At 39.1% G+C, this 16,779-nt stretch overlaps 3 protein-coding genes across 4 annotated transcripts in view; 2 read left to right on the forward strand and 1 right to left on the reverse strand.

Moving 5' to 3' along the window:
- The window catches only part of tbc1d9 (TBC1 domain family, member 9 (with GRAM domain)), a 22,463-nt gene extending 13,855 nt beyond the window's left edge, over positions 1-8,608 (forward strand). Inside the window, exons 10-21 of the mRNA XM_046047605.1 lie at positions 2,004-2,218; positions 2,307-2,424; positions 2,521-2,806; positions 2,906-3,035; positions 3,360-3,458; positions 3,752-3,820; positions 4,290-4,530; positions 4,724-4,789; positions 5,176-5,262; positions 5,896-5,964; positions 6,434-6,537; positions 6,645-8,608. Coding sequence (XP_045903561.1) covers positions 2,004-2,218; positions 2,307-2,424; positions 2,521-2,806; positions 2,906-3,035; positions 3,360-3,458; positions 3,752-3,820; positions 4,290-4,530; positions 4,724-4,789; positions 5,176-5,262; positions 5,896-5,964; positions 6,434-6,537; positions 6,645-7,451 — 2,291 coding nt within the window. The 3' untranslated portion in view covers positions 7,452-8,608. The remainder of the gene's footprint in view (positions 1-2,003; positions 2,219-2,306; positions 2,425-2,520; positions 2,807-2,905; positions 3,036-3,359; positions 3,459-3,751; positions 3,821-4,289; positions 4,531-4,723; positions 4,790-5,175; positions 5,263-5,895; positions 5,965-6,433; positions 6,538-6,644) is intronic.
- A 1,947-nt stretch (positions 8,609-10,555) lies between these two features.
- On the forward strand, positions 10,556-14,417 carry ucp1 (uncoupling protein 1). The gene is made up of 7 exons (XM_046047915.1): positions 10,556-10,717; positions 10,897-11,033; positions 11,369-11,567; positions 12,118-12,315; positions 12,437-12,538; positions 12,896-13,076; positions 13,231-14,417. The coding sequence occupies exons 2-7, from the start codon at positions 10,908-10,910 to the stop codon at positions 13,343-13,345; spliced, it is 921 nt and encodes a 306-aa protein (XP_045903871.1). The 5' UTR covers positions 10,556-10,717; positions 10,897-10,907; the 3' UTR covers positions 13,346-14,417.
- elmod2 (ELMO/CED-12 domain containing 2) overlaps positions 13,744-16,779 on the reverse strand; it is an 8,001-nt gene continuing 4,965 nt past the window's right edge. For both annotated transcript variants that reach the window (XM_046047914.1, XM_046047913.1), the window contains 3 exons: positions 15,231-15,299; positions 14,902-15,035; positions 13,744-14,736 (listed from right to left, as the gene is read on the reverse strand). In XM_046047914.1, the coding sequence (XP_045903870.1) occupies positions 14,579-14,736; positions 14,902-15,035; positions 15,231-15,299 (361 nt within the window). In that variant the 3' untranslated portion in view covers positions 13,744-14,578. The remainder of the gene's footprint in view (positions 14,737-14,901; positions 15,036-15,230; positions 15,300-16,779) is intronic.

Consider the following 16,779-nt stretch of genomic DNA (forward strand, 5'->3'; position numbering starts at 1 on the left):
GCCAGTCCACACAGAAACAGCAAGATTTTTTTTTTAAATAGCCAATGTGAGACATAAATACAATTTTTTTTTTTTTTTTTTCCAGTTTCAGAAAACTACATTTTTATTCTTACTTTCCTCTAGCAAAAGCTGTTCTTGTGTTGTAGCCAGTATAAACTCATTGTAAAGATGAATTTGCCACTTTATTAGTTGCACAGTCTTCATAACAATTCAGATTATTCAAGACTGAAACTGTAACACTTAGGGGTGGCTTCAGCCTCACTGATTTGTTTGAAAAGACTGGAAAATGTGGCCCAGAAATAAAAATGTACAGTACCTCAAAGGACATGCAGCAGTATGTCTGCAATGTTTTTATACTGAACTTCAAATATTAATACACATGTATATGTACTTTAAATTGTTGTTCATATCAGGGTACATTTTCATGTGCACAATAATGCCACCACTCTAAATACCCAGATGAAAGAAATCCTGAAAATCATGCACTGAATTTGTGTGAAACAGCTCATAAAAAGTTTTATATCATATTTTAGTTTCCATGAGTGTTTGCACACAGCATTTTCAATCTTGACACCAAACATTAGCTAAATGGAAAATGAGTATATGTAGCCTGTGACTGCCATTCTTTAACAACATGCTGCACATACAGGTATGCACAAGCTCCAGACATTCCTGTTTTCAGTCACAGTCATGTACCAACAGCAGCTTGTACTCATCCTCACCTGAGCAGAGCTGGGTCACAAACAGCTCCTCCCTCTCTCCCCAATGACCCATGGCTCACTTGGCTTGTTGTCAAAGCTGCATTGCTTTCATTTGAGTCACAATTACCTGCACCATCTGTAGTGATGTTTGTTGTGGAATTGTTGTCTGTTTTTAGAACAAGGAGCCAGTTTGCCAAACGTAATAAGCACATTTACTGAGGCAGCCGGACAACTGTCAAACCTGGAACATGGACTGATGTAAAAAGATTTTCTCCAGGTTTACAAGCGAACTGACCTCTAAGAGATGTTGATATCAAATACCAGTGCCATTTGTGTTACAGCGTCCCTTCACATTTTGCATTTTTTAATGTTTACAAAGTTTTAACTATTTAAAAATTCTAAATTGATAGTTTAAATGCTCTGTTGAGTACAGAAATACAAAAACAAGACAACCTTGATGTGACAATAAGGATTGTAAAGCAACTTTTGACGGAGTCAGTAGAGCACTGAAATGTAACTGAAATATATAATAAAACTTGTGTATTTCTGAATCGGAAACTGATAAAATCAGTTCATGGTTTTGTGTTTACCATGATGGGTTTACCATCCTGTAAAAACATAGAGATATCCTACTTTGCTGGCTGTGTTTGGACAACACCAGGAGTACTACAGACAAGTGTAAGAAATCTGGAAAAACAAAAAAACAATCAAAAATACGGCTTTTCAGAAGTTATTAGTTTCTTTTGTTTTTTCGTGGGATGTCTTCAGAAGTTGTTTTTTTAAATCTCACCTCACATTTCTGTATCTATTAATGAATTTAAATGATTTGTGACTAAAGACTAAGGATTCATCATAATAAAGAAAACATCTTTGAATGAATGAATGAATTGAGAACTGAGAACACCGTTTACCGTTTATTCTCCCAAAGCGCAACATGGTTACATGAAATTACACATTTTGCTCCTTTTTTATTTACAAGATACAGAAGCTACAATATCACATCTTAGCATAGATGCCATGATGGATATGTAGCCAGTAAGAATATAGTACATGGTACTATCTCGTTTTTCATGCTTCACTTGTATGTGGTAGATAATGTTTCTAGTATTCTAGTTTTAATCTTTTTTAAGATCTCAGTCATCTATGCAAACCGTTAAATATTTGATTATTTAAATAATGACACCTTTGCATGTAATCAAGCCCATCACAAAGACTGTTACCATAGCTGGTGTAGTTCTCTTGGAGGCGGTCTGAGCCTGGAGCTGGTTTAAACCTTTAAATCTCATGTTTTTTTTCCCATAGGGGCAATCAATGAGATGGCGACCCACCCTGGCTACTACGAAGACCTGGTGGAGAAGTCGATGGGCAAATACAACCTGGCAACAGAGGAGATAGAGAGGGACCTGCACCGCTCTCTCCCCGAGCACCCGGCCTTTCAGAATGAGATGGGCATCGCCGCCCTTCGCAGGGTCCTCACAGCCTACGCATTCAGAAACCCCAACATTGGATACTGTCAGGTAAACACACTCTTGATTTGAAATGGCAGAAACCTTGTAGTCCTTGACAGTACTAGAATTGTTACTCTTCTCTCCCTCAACACCTCAGGCTATGAATATTGTAACATCTGTGTTGCTGCTCTACGCCAAAGAAGAGGAGGCTTTTTGGCTGCTTGTGGCGCTTTGTGAGAGGATGCTGCCTGACTACTACAACACTAGAGTTGTAGGTCAGTATGTCCATGTGCCTCTCTCTCTATCTCTGTTTTATTGACCATTTTCGATTTGTTGAGCACCTCTCTTTTTCCCTCTTCTCCCCTCCCCAGGAGCCTTAGTCGATCAGGGGGTGTTCGAGGAGCTCGCCCGCGAGTACGTTCCTCAGCTGTACAACTGCATGCAGGACCTTGGGGTCATCTCCACTATCTCGCTCTCCTGGTTCCTCACCCTCTTCCTGTCTGTCATGCCGTTTGAGAGCGCAGTGGTGGTGGTGGACTGCTTCTTCTTTGACGGCATCAAGGTCATCTTTCAGCTGGCACTCTCCGTGCTGCACGCCAACATCCACCAGCTGCTGGGCTGCAAGGATGATGGAGAGGCCATGACCGTACTGGGCAGGTAAGGGGAGTCAAAAGGGACGACCATTTATCAAATATTTTTATCCCACAAGCCTGAAAGAGTTTGTGATTATTTTGGTAAATCATTTGTTTACTGTAGATACTTGGATAGTGTGACCAATAAGGACAGCACCCTCCCCCCGATCCCCCACCTGCACTCCTTACTGACAGACAATGGAGAACCACATCCAGAAGTCGACATCTTCAAACTGGTCCGCAGCTCCTACGAGGTATTTAACCTGGATGATAATGACTGTTTGTATACCCGTGATGTCCTCTATCTTTAGTCTTCCTTTGGTTCTTACATGCAGGGAAAAAATCTGATATTCATTAAGTGCATCCCAAGGGGATTTTGTACATTTTAGTTGGATTTTTCACAGATGGATTTATGATATGAGTGTGTTAATTGTTAAGTCCTGCTGTTTGTCCGCTGTAAAGTCCAGCTCTTTCCTTACAATCATGCATTTTCACTGTGACAACAGACTTTGAGTAATATCACAGCGGGGTTGACCTATATTTCTCTCTGTTTCTCTCTGCTTCTCCTTTTGTGCCAGAAATTTGGTTCAATCCGTGCAGATGTGATTGAACAGATGCGTTTCAAACAGAGACTGAGGGTCATCCAAACCATTGAAGATACAACTAAACGCAATGTGGTAAGGACCGACTGACTTACCCTTACTGGAATTAGGCAAACATGTGTGCTAAGACATGACTTAATTGTTTTTCAACTTTATTTACCAGACTGTTCTTGCTCAACCCTGTCGTGCAGATACAGGAATCATGCTACGCGACAACTTCAAAAGTAGTTCTGCTGCTCAAATTAGATTAGAGTTTAGAAACCAAATGAACTACATTCCAGTCATTATTAGATCATCTGCGCTCTCATCACACTTTATTCTCTTTCTTTTATTTTAACCTAATGTACTGTAATTATATTGTGTTTCAGGTCAGAACTATTGTTACAGAGACGGCGTTCAGTATGGACGAGTTGGAGGAGCTCTATGTGCTCTTCAAGGTGAGTTACAGCATACACGTGTCATTCAGCTCCCTCTAACTGCCACCTTGCTAAATGTGAAGTATAGACAGGAAATCAGTAATTTTGTCTCTACAGGAAAAATAAATAATAGCCTAGGAGCCTTAACATTAGTGCTTCAGTTGTTTTCCTCTAGCATAGGCCGCAAGCCTATTCAAGCACGTGGTGAAGATTAATTTGCCACTTCATTAATGGCTTCATAATGACTGATTATTCGAGTGAAATTGTTTTCCAAACATACTGTCAAAGTATGTGTTGTATTCTGTCATGTTTGTCAAATACAACTCTGTTTGTTACTGATGGTTACTGTTTATTAGGAAAACCACATTTATCTTTAAAATGTGCCTCTTTAAATTCAGTAAAAAACAGCTCTGTCTGTTTATATTTAAATTGTATTGCTTTCCATTTGTATGATATTTTACAGTTCTCCCCCCTTTCTTCCTCTCCTCAGACGGAGCACCTGACCAGCTGTTACTGGGGCGGCAGCAGCAACCCCACAGAGCGCCATGACCCCAGCCTGCCCTACCTGGAGCAGTACCGCATCGACGTGGAGCAGTTCAAAGGCCTGTTCAACCTGCTTTTCCCGTGGGCCAATGGAGCCCACTCAGACCCCCTGGCTGTGCGCTTCTTCCGTCTGCTTGACCAGAACGGAGATGCCCTCATCAACTTTCGAGAGTTCATCAGTGGCCTGGGTAAGAAGAGTATGGTTGTGCCTGTGTCCCTGTAAATATTCTTTGGAAGTAAAGGTTTATAACATAGCTGTGAAGTTGTGTGTTTTAAGCTGCCATGATTAAAGTTTAAGGTAGTATTTCATCCATGATGATGTATCACATTTGGAAACAGTTCAGACGTGTCCAATCTCTCAAACTTGTTGGTGTGTTCCAGGTGTTCTGTGTCACGGGGACCTTACTGACAAACTGAAGCTCCTCTACAAGATGCACGTTTTACCTGGTGAGTGTGCATCAGTGATCCTGGAAAGTCATCTACAGGGAACTACAGACAATATATCACTTCGTGTCACAGGGCAAATCACTTTCTCAGAATTACCTTTGTATTACTTCACTGTTTTTAATGAGATAATTAACAGAAAACAAAACATTTTTAACTCAATGTATTTAACGTAATGAAAACTTAGATTTGACTTTCATTAAACATAACATTTTAAATGTCATATAATTTTACCAGTTCGCATTGTTGGAAAGGTTTTTTGATTAATTGAAAATATACAATTATAAAAACTTTATTGTTGAAATTGAAAATTTGGATAAAATTGAACAGAATGACAAAGAATGGTTTACATAATGTTTTTGACAGACTCCTAAATTCTCTTCTCCCAGAAGTCACCCATGAACAGGAAGAGCCGGACTCTGCATTTGAGGCCACTCAGTACTTCTTTGAAGACATCACTCCAGAGACATCTATCGGTAAGGACCCAAGATCAGCTTTTTTTGTGATATTGTTAGGCCTTTTTTCCACTTTTTATTCTGAACTTTTCATTGAGCCCAGCCAGATGATGGGTCACTTGTTGTGCAGTTATTCCTTGTTATGTATGGTACATAAATGCTGCAATTTACAATATTAAGTACTTGAAAAAGACATCGTTATATTTGCATAAGTGAAATCTGTTTGGTGGTTACGGGCATGTCATGTGATTTAACAGGGGAAAGTGTGGTTGTATTTAGCTTGAAACCGCAGACATCGCATGCAGCCTGCGTTGTGCACAATGACAGTGTTCAAAGCACAGACACGAAAACACATTTGTGCACAAGTTTAATCATTCATGTAAGGCACAAGCCTGCAGGAGTAAGAGAGAGAAACTGCCTCAGAAAGCTGTTTTTTGGATAATTAAACTTGTAAACTAGTGTCATCCGTATTTTGTAGCAATTGGTGCTCGTGATCAAATCACACTACATTAGGCAGTAAAGAGTAAACTTACCATCAGCATGTAGTTTAGAAGCAAGAAAAATACAGTATATGTTTAATGTAATTGCATAATTTTACCACTTTAATTGAACAAATGTTCATGTTTGATCTTGGTCACGCTCTTCTCTCCTCAGGTCATGACTCAAAGTGCAGAAGCGAGAGGGATGATGGCTTTGTCAGAGTTACATTTAAGACTGAAAAAGGTAAGCAACAACATAATATATGGTTCCATTTGCCCTATAATGAGCAACACAATGTTTAATCTCATTTAAATTGCAAACCATTCTAGTGTGAAATTTCCCTTTAGTCTTGATTAGCAGCCAAGAAAATTCTTGTCGTCTATTTTTTATTTTTTATTTTTTCACTGACTGAATGCGATTGATCGTGGTGGTAAAGTCATCCATTTGGTAGAGGGTCTTATTTCCTCTGGAACATCTGAAGCAACATGTGAATACAGAAAATATACATGGTGCTAGCAAAAACAAGCTGTAGCTATTTGGCAAAATACTGAAGTCAATCCGTAGTTTGTATTTACCACGGAAAAGTCTTTAATCGCAATACAAAAACATGCAGACATTGGTTGCATCTTCGTGCTTTTTTTTTTAAAACCAAAATATAAGTTTGTGACCAAATTACTTAATGTTAATAAAACATTCTATGTACATGTTACAGTGAAGAAACTGAACACTCCTGAATATCGCCATTACCTGAAACTGTGGAACCAGGAGACAAAACCTAAGAGAGAAAACACAAAAGACCTCCCCAAGCTGAATCAGGTAAGACTTCACCCTCTGCATTGGTTTTTATTTGCAGAACGTGTCTAAGAAACTCAGTAGTTACAGTAGAGTACAACTGACATCTTACGTTTTATTTCCTCCTCCAGAGCCAGTTTATCGAACTTTGCAAGACCCTGTACAGCATGTTCAGTGAGGATGTTGCAGAACAGGAGCTCTATCATGCCACAGCAACAGTTACCAGTCTGCTGCTGGAAATGGGAGAGGTGGGAAAGCTTTTCTCCTCTGGCAGAAGGGACAACAACATGGAGGGTAAATCAGAGCCAAGCCTGCATTTAAGAGATGCCACCGATCCCCAAACTGCAGAGGAGGCCGTGTCTGATGGCATGTTCCAGCAGCAGGACCAGAGTGACGCCTTTGTTCCTGCATGTCTGGAGAACAAGCCATGCTCCTGTGAGGAGGGGAAAGAGGACAGAGGGAGCGAGCAGCTGCCACCTATGCAAGACATCAAGCTGGAGGACTCGTCTCCCAAAGACGCGGGCACATCATCCGCCATGCTCATCTCGGATGATGAAACCAAAGATGACACCTCAATGTCATCTTACTCAGTGCTCAGCGCAGGCTCCCATGAGCTGGATGAAAAGCTGCAGTGCGAGGACATTGCAGACGACACGGTGCTGGTGCGCAGCGACAACGGCTCCAACGGTGAAAGAAGTAACCTGCCTCACGGCGTTGGACCCCACGACAGAGGGCTCCCTCACAGCACCAGCATTGATAAAGACTGGGCCATCACGTTTGAGCAGTTCCTGGCCTCTGTGCTCACCGAGCAGGCCCTGGTGCATTATTTTGAGAAGCCAGTGGAGGTGGCAGCTCGTATAACTAACGCCAAGAATGTGCGTAAGGTTGGGCGTCCCCTGCTGTCAACAAGTGACTATGAGATCTCGCTATCTGGCTGAGTCCTTTCATGGGAGGTTTCTCGCAAAGACTTTTGCTGTTTTAAAAGTGAAACACGATTATCAGTCATTAAAAATATGTCCATGAGTTTTGGAGGAGAACGAAGGTAAATGTAAAATTTATGTGAATGATAGTTGAATGAATGTGACCAAAAACTGCTCTTGGCAATGTATTTTACCAGATGTGAGAGACTTTTATTATAACAATCATTAGATTCTGTCCAGCTAAGAGGGGAGCATCAATATTAAGGTTTGCTCAGATGAAATCAATGCGTACATGTAGTAGCTGTACTTTATAAGACATTATACATAGGTGTTGATATTGTAATCTCTACTCTTAGGCTATGTAGATGTACATGTCCACAGATACAGTACAGTTCTATACTGGGATATTGATAGTCTATGTATGATCACCTAACATTATATCTGGTCAAACTATTGCTTCCTTACTTTACAATTCCATTCGCTGTTAATCACAAAATCATCGAATGACAATATGGAAAAATATGAAACAAAGCTGTGAAAATTCAATGATAGTGAATTTTCATGTATTATTTTGTAAACTCTCTTTAGCTCCACATCTCAACAATGTGTCACTTTGGCAGAAACTATTCACTTTTTCCGCACACATATATACCCACGACTTCCTAGACATTCACTCCCCAAAATAATGTTCCCCCATAATTGCTCCAGTGTAGTTTTCTCCAGTTATTTTTGGGTAATCGCAAACAACTTATGTAATAACGACGATGGAAAAAATGACACAACTACATTTCTTTTTACTCACACCTGATGGTTAAGGGATTCAAAGGAAGCTATGTGTGCTAAGACATGATTATTACACTAAAAATGCTGTTGAATGAAGAGCCTGCACTGTCTATACGTTTACAACATAATGTGATCCACTAACATGTATTTGCTTGCGATCTGCATAGCTATTGTTGTCTGCTCTCCAAAACTAAAACGTTTGCCTTTTCTTTTCTTTTTTTTTTTTTATACATGCTTTAACCTTTTTTGCTCTGTACATTTTTGACATTGCTTTTTTTTTTTTTTAAGTTGTTTTTATGTGAATAATTATTATTTTAAATGTCCAGATGTTATTACTCTGGATCCTGATGTATTGTTTATCACTCCATTTAATTAAAATTACAGTATGATTAGATGCTGCACAGTACAACGCCTTTTTCATTGACGTAATCAGAGTGCCACTATATGACCAAAGACACTTTAGTCTTGTATAATCATTCATTTCCTTGAAGAAACAATTTTGACTAGTTTAATTACACCTGTTAGTTACAAAACCTAAAATTTGTGCTTTACAGTACAGAATGGATTCACAGTGATGGAAGTTGGAGATGAGCTTTCTTTCATACTGGCACACACGTTTTAAGTGCCAGTGATGGAGTAACTAAGTACATTTACTCAAATACTGTATTTAAGTGCATTTTTAAGGCACTTGGACTTTATTTATACGCCACAAAATTTCAGGGGAAGAGAAATATATACATACATACCATATGATTTTTACAAAATATGATGTATTTTTATAGATTAAACTACCCAGTAAAATAGTTCAAATTGTATCCACCTCAACCAGCTACAGTATTAAAATGCTGCTTACGTATTGATGCATTAGTAGCAAAAATGTATTGATATAACACGATCAAGGGCAATTTTGCACATTTACTTTTGATAAATCAGTACATTTTGCTGGTAATTCTCCTACATTTAAGTAAAAGCTTAATGCAGGACTTTCACTTGTAACAAGAGTATTATTACTTTTAAAGGATCTGAAAACTTCTTCCACCACTGATTACACAGCAGCATGTTCATTGTCCAGGTGCTGAGTCCAAAAAACACCTTTAAATGATCAATCTATCAGAAATCATGTTTGTTAGATGAGGATAGAAGATAGATTGCTTATATCTGGGGTCCACCAGGTCATCTCACTCCTTGCAGTCCAGAAATGATAAAATCATTGAAGCTCAAAGCTCAACTGAAAAGGTCTGGTGTGAGATTTCATCATGTCTAACAAATATGGCAAAGTTTTGATTTCTAATAGTTATTTATTACATCTTTGGGGAGAAGAACATGATGACATCCATTCATGTGAAAATAAGAAGCCAGAGAGCCTTTTGTTCTTGTCTATGTTGTGCTTTGCAACCAAAATCCTTTTTTATTATTATGTTGTTTTAGTTATCATTATAGTTGAGGGGATAAGGTCACATTCTCTTCTCCTTTTAATTCTTCCCATAATCAAACATTCCCATGATTTCCATACAAGGTATTATGAAACACGTACAGTTCACTGCCAAACTGCTGAGAGGCCGAACACAGTGTGATGCAAGGTTCTTATCTGCTCCACAGTGAACTTCAGTCACTAGTTAACGTCACTGCTCTCCCCCAATGCTTTTTTGTTAAGTCGGTGCCCTCTTTCTCAAAAGTGTGAAAAGTATCTGTTATTAAGAACTCATAAATGAACGGTAGGTTATAATATGTTTTATGATGGACAAATACTGTATGATACAGTAACATTACTACAAAGGCAACCTGGTGTGAGGTTTGGCTATAAAGACTCCAAACACTTTCTCCATTGTCCAAACACCCATTCAGTCATTGGCCGAGAGCAAAGACAAGCCTCCAATGAACCAATCTCACAGTGCTTTATTGTGACTGTTGGTAAGTGTAGATACTTACTTGATGAGGTAAATAATTACTTAACATTATGTCAGTGACAGACACGGGTAAGACATGGGGCAGAAGGAAAAAATGCTGATATTTCCAAATTCTACTTAAACTTCTACCAAAAACTACTTAAATGCAAGACATAATATTTAGATAGTTATATATATGTGTGTGTATATATATATATATATATATATATAGATAGATATAGATAGATAGATAGATAGATACATATAGACATAGACCACAATTTGGATGAAAAGATACTGTTATTAAAGTCACAGAATGGGGACGTAAAATAGTTGTTTTTCTGAAATGTGTCTGCACTGTGGGGTAAATTGAACATTGACTTTCTGAGTCAGTGGACTTTGCTTTGACCCATGCGTACAGGACTACACAGCAACGCCTCTCTGTGGATGTCATAAAAAAAGGCAGCCAGAAGACCTTATAAATGCAGAGAATGAGATGCATCTTTCTTTTCTGTGGAGTGGGGCCCTTTATGGATTATAATTTGGCCAATCAAATCCTGCCCGGTAACAGACAACTGATGATCAAAAGGAACCTTTAAATTTTACACAAACAATGTAAGTATGTTTTTATCATCAATCTACACAATATCTCAGCACACACTAACCTTTCGGTTTAAAAGATGAACGATGATGAGATTAATGTTCATATGGTGGTTTTCCACTGGAGAATCCCGGTGATTTGTTCTCATTGTGCCTGTGTGTCTCTGTGTGTCTGTGTACACCTTTAACCCCAGCATTAGGAAACATGGTGGGACTGAAACCCTCAGATGTTCCCCCTCCTCTGGGGGTGAAGATGGCGAGTGCCGGGGCAGCAGCCTGCATAGCTGATATTGTCACATTTCCTCTGGACACAGCCAAAGTCAGACTACAGGTATCAGTTCATTCAGTTCTGACAAATAAGAAAGAAAACCTTTCTTCCCTCATCTCCAGTATCATATAACATGTTTTCCTGCAATGCATCCATACATTATATTATGATGATGATCATCAGCTACTCTGATTTTGGACAATTTGGAAAACAGTGTTATCTTGGCAACTACCGACTGAGCAGCTTGACTGTCAACTTCAATACCAATTAATCCAACTGCACTCATTCACTTCTATTTTCTATTTCTGCTGCTACACACTGCACCTTTCAGTCTAAAGGGTTTCTACTTTTGTTCTGTAAGGCATGTTTTAAGCCTTGAGTACAATCTGTGACCCCAGATTCAAGGAGAGAAGAAGGCAGTGGAAGGAATCCGCTACAAAGGGGTGTTTGGGACAATCAGCACCATGATCCGGACAGAGGGGCCCAAGTCTCTATACAACGGGCTGGTAGCTGGGCTGCAGAGACAAGTGTGCTTTGCCTCTGTCAGAATTGGCCTCTACGACAACGTCAAAGATTTCTACACTGGTGGCAAAGACAGTATGTGATACGTGCAGGTTTTTTTGTTTTAATGACATATTTTTAAGCTTTAACAAATCAGATTAATCCTGATGACATAAATTATTTGTAGAGTTTAATGTTCCACTGATCAAAATCCTTACATGATGAATATCAACTGCAGAGCTTTACAATACATACAACATATCACACCCTCTATCCTTAAACCCTCGATTCAGATGAGGAAAAACTCTTTTCAAAGAGAAAACACCCTGAGGAAAACAGCAGAGGGGTCCCTTATCCAGGACTGATGGATGTGCAGCAGCTGTACACTATAGATAGAAATAACAGCAGTATTGGGATACAATTAAAATCCTAAGTAACTAAAGTACACAACATGTACTATTAAGTACATATTAGGTGTAATATGAGTTTCAGGGAAAATGTGAAGAATCTGAGCGATCAATTGATATTTTAATTGAGGATTAAAAATAGTTTTAGATAGCTAGATAGATTAAATCACAAGCATCTCGAACCTGTACTTAATTACATTAACTGAGTAATGTACTGAATTATATCCCTCCTTCTCCAGACCCTGGTGTACTGGTACGTATCCTCGCTGGCTGCACTACAGGCGCCATGGCAGTGTCCTTTGCACAACCCACTGATGTGGTCAAGGTTCGATTCCAAGCCCAGATGAACCTGAATGGTGTGGCCCGTCGCTACAGTGGCACGATGCAGGCCTATAAACACATATTTCAGAATGAGGGCCTTCGTGGACTCTGGAAAGGTGGCATTTGGGAAGCATGCTTGAAAACTTTACAAAGTTAATCTTTTGGGGTCTCCCCTGCCATGAAAATGAGACCCAGAAATGATTTAGATAAGTTATTATTCTTTTCTGGCTCCTGTAGGCACACTGCCCAACATCACAAGAAACGCGCTAGTCAACTGTACAGAGCTGGTTACATACGACTTGATCAAGGAGGCAATCCTTAGACACAAACTGATGTCAGGTGAGTGGGAGAGCTCATGCATGTGTGTCTGGGCTACAGTAACACACAAACACACATAAATGTAATGTCATCCCAGAGAGCCAGCTGATTGGACAGAAATCCACACACCCTCTCACCCGTTTCAACTCCACCACAGCTGATAACAGCACACATGCTGATGCTACAGAACAAGGTGTTTTTTTTCCCTTCACAGCGCTGTAAATGCTGAACTTATTATGACATTTATCTTGGCCCGTTCACCAGGTTGCATAATCTGCTGACATGAGTTTATATACTGTTCAGCTCAGAACAAGGGCCCCCTGGTTGCTGTCATTCATGCTTTTTAATTGTTTTTTTTCCTTCTATTTCTCTCCACAGACAATTTGCCTTGCCACTTTGTCTCTGCGTTTGGGGCCGGTTTTGTTACTACAGTGATTGCTTCCCCAGTAGATGTGGTGAAAACCAGATACATGAACTCACCACCAGGCCAGTACAAGAGCGCTATCAACTGCTCGTGGACCATGTTGACTAAAGAGGGGCCTACGGCTTTCTACAAAGGGTGAGCTCTTCCTCACAGATGTCATTAGCACATACTCATTTGTTTAGGAATATCTGTACTTAAGCTCATTTGATAGAAATGTTTCAGCAGTGCTACATTGGTGGAGCTATTCCAGCATACATTCTTCAAAACAAACCTCTTTGGTTTCTTGTAGATTCGTGCCCTCGTTTCTGAGGTTGGGATCGTGGAATGTTGTGATGTTTGTCTCATTCGAACAAATCAAGAGAGCCATGATGGTCACAAAGAAGAGGATTGAGGACAGAAATTGAGATTCCTGTTTCCAGGTTTGACTGGAAAAACCTGAAGCACCGCTGGGTTGGCGCATCGCAGAAGAAACCTAATGAATATCAATTCACATTTTAGTTTTATTCTTTTTGTTGTTTGTTGTTGACAAAGAAGAAAATCCTTTGTTGAAAAAGGATTATTGGACAATCTACCTTGAATTTTGACTTGATGTTGAACAGATGTGTGAAAGCAATGCAGCTGTATCTTTATATTTATAATTTTGAACCCATTAAAATTTTTATGGGAGTGAATGGTGCGAACACTAGGCAGTGAAAACCGCCGTTGGGAAGGTTCAGACCAGTAAATCGAAATCTGCCAATTATACATTTCAGGCAGCTTAAACCAGTACACGTTTTATGAGAAATAACACTGATACCCATAATCATATGTCAAACATGTTTATGTAAACTAAATATATTTGACTTGTTTTACAGACACTGTGCTTGCTTAACTAACTTGTGGTATTACTTGTACCACACGAATGACATTTCAAAACATTAACATGTATTTATTAACTTTGAGTAAGATGTGTTAATCATTACATACCTTCCACACCATAAAAATAAAAAGGTAAGTCTTTGCAGTATCTCAGACATACAAATTTATGAAAAAGGAGGCAAGCAACATTTTTGAGTTCCACATCACCTATATTACAGAATACAGATGACATCAAGGGCAATACATTAAAACTTAAATTAAGTTTCAGCCATGGTCTCCGGACATAAAAATCAAATTCCTGAGCAGGACAACTGTGAGAACACGCAAGTCTTGTTAAATAAATACAAACAAGACCTCTACAAACATGGTAGTTAATCACCATTTTTCAATGACCGCAACAACTTGGCTGCTCGCTCACTGAAAGTACTTTAACCCTTAAAAAAGAAAGACCTGTTTTCACTCTGTAGCAGCTCTCATTTCCTCTTTAAAAAAGGTAATTTAACCTTGGAATGCTCAGCTTTTGAGGTATAGGGTGTTAGAGTTGTGCTGTATTTTGAAACCCTTAACTATCACTGTGACGAGATGAACAGAGCATGACTAATAAATCACAAAATCAAATACATGGGGATTTATTTCTTCAAATTTATGCTGGAATATAAGTGACCGACAAGCTTCAGTCTGCTTATAACCTTCAGCTTTGCTTATGCTTCTTGCCTTCTTTTACCACATCAAACAAGGTTATGGACCATGGAGAAGTCAGGGAATATTTGTGAATAGTGTTAGTTTTTAGATCGGACGGCCAGTGTGAGGGACACATCGGGGTCCTGTAGATGCGTCTTGACTATGTGATGGAATTTTTCTCGGTATTGATTAAAGTGCATGATGCTTTCTGGTTTTTCTGCAACCCAGAAATGATCAAATTCATATGCCAGATAACCTAGAAGACAAGAAACACACACTTTAGTCATTTAGTTTAGTTTATAAAAACAGCCGACAAAATTTCACTTCTATTAGAAAAATATGTTACGTATTTTTCAGCGGATGGAAAACGCCGAGAGATGTCGAAGAACAGAAAAATGTTGTTATATTTTTTTTTACTCACAGTATAGCTGATGAAAGTGCCAGAGCTCAGGTGTGCCCAGTACTGTGTTGTAAAAATGGGGTTTCAAAGCACCACTCTTCAGAAGGCTGTAAGCCATTTCTGTCAAGTTGATCCCAACTATGGCATATGAATACCTAAAACATGAGGAATACAAAATTAGCATGAAGTGCATGCCAAGAGTGACACGTCAAAGTCACGGTGAACCCGACGAACTGGTGTGATTTTAATTCTGGCAGTTCCGGTTATATGCAATAATGCAATGATTTATATCATGCCTTTGGCACAATACTGAAATATGCTAATACCACCCATGTATTTATGTCTCTTACCCTAGTTTAGGATGGTTTGCATGAGACAACACCTGACGAGCCTCCTCTGTGTAGTTTTCACTGAAAAAACTGTAATAGAACAAAAATATTTCAGAATCAATATTGTTTACTATGAGACAGTCCTGACTTTGCCTATAATTGCTGGTTTAATCTCAATATGAGATCATGTTCACAACTACTCTTGTATTCGCGGCAATAACCATAGTCCATCAGAGTCTGTTTACAGGTCTTGAGGAATACAACTGCATATTTTCAAAAAGTTGGATAAAGACTTTTGTGGCAGAGGGAGCTGCATGAAGTATGATAAACTGCCTGCAACATGTTTTGGGTCTGAAGACTACAAGTTTGAAAAGTTTGTAGAGTTTGGAAAACCAGACCTCTGTAGCCCGCTGCTCATCTCTGCTCGAGGCTGGCAACTCGAAGCTACATTAGCTAATACTAACAGAATACTTAAAAAACTGTTCATAGTGTGTTCGACAGTGTTACAGGGGTACAATGCTACCAGCAGGTTAGAGGAATTGTACTTTTTTCCCCTCGGACTTTGAAAACCCCCGGGCTACTCGGTGGAAGATGAGTCGTGGAAAATTATTAATTATTTTATATGTGCACAGTTACATTTTTAAACATAAATCCTACAGTACAAGGTGTGACAATGCGGAAGTGTTGTCCTAAATAGGGAACTGATTATGCGGGTAAATCATCTAAACTAAGAAATTAGGTGGTAATGCAAATATGCACGTGGATGTATATGATGTGTGAACAGCTATTATAGTGATAAAAATGTTAGGAATAACATAAACTATAGTTTTGCTATAGTTTTGCTGACCATGTGGATTTCCTTGATTTGCATTTTCAAGTTCCTATTGACATCCAGCTGGGAAAGAAGTTTGGCTTGCTTGGTCAGCTTTCTGAGCGGTGTTTCACTCTTGCCTTGTTTTGTTGCTTTTACACCTTTTATTGATTGTTTAAACAATTATTTACCCTTCTTTCAGCAAGGCAAGTCAGGTAAGACCGCCCAGGAGATGTCTAAGCCTATAAAAAACTGTTCAAATGCAGTTCATATTTACAGAAAAGTGATGAAATTTGATGTGAATAAAACAATGTCAAAATTCTATTTCCATCATAAATGCAATAAATGGCAACAGTGTCCTTGTATTTTGGCAGACAAGTCCAGTAAATGGCCTTAATGGTTAGTGCTGGTATTATCTGTAGCGCTTCCTAACTTAATAAATGTCTCATTGACTCACACAAGGTTGATAAGGCCCAGCATGCCCATTCCTCTGAAGTCAGTCTTGGGGTCATCTCCTTGGAATCCAATGTCTCCCCACTGTTTGGTTATCCTGGACTCCAGTTTGATTGTTGGCATCAACAGGTCCCACAGCTGAGAGTACAAATAATTCTACGGTTACACATTTGAATTGCCACTGTACTGAGTTACAGTTTCAATGATGCCAAATGATAATGCGCATAACATTTTGGTTTCATAATCAATACTTTCTATACTCTAATTTAATCAATGGTATTTTATTGTGTCTGACTCGATTTAATT

The sequence above is a fragment of the Micropterus dolomieu genome, linkage group LG04 (genome assembly GCF_021292245.1).
Source record: "Micropterus dolomieu isolate WLL.071019.BEF.003 ecotype Adirondacks linkage group LG04, ASM2129224v1, whole genome shotgun sequence".
Classification (NCBI taxonomy): Eukaryota; Metazoa; Chordata; class Actinopteri; order Centrarchiformes; family Centrarchidae; genus Micropterus; species Micropterus dolomieu.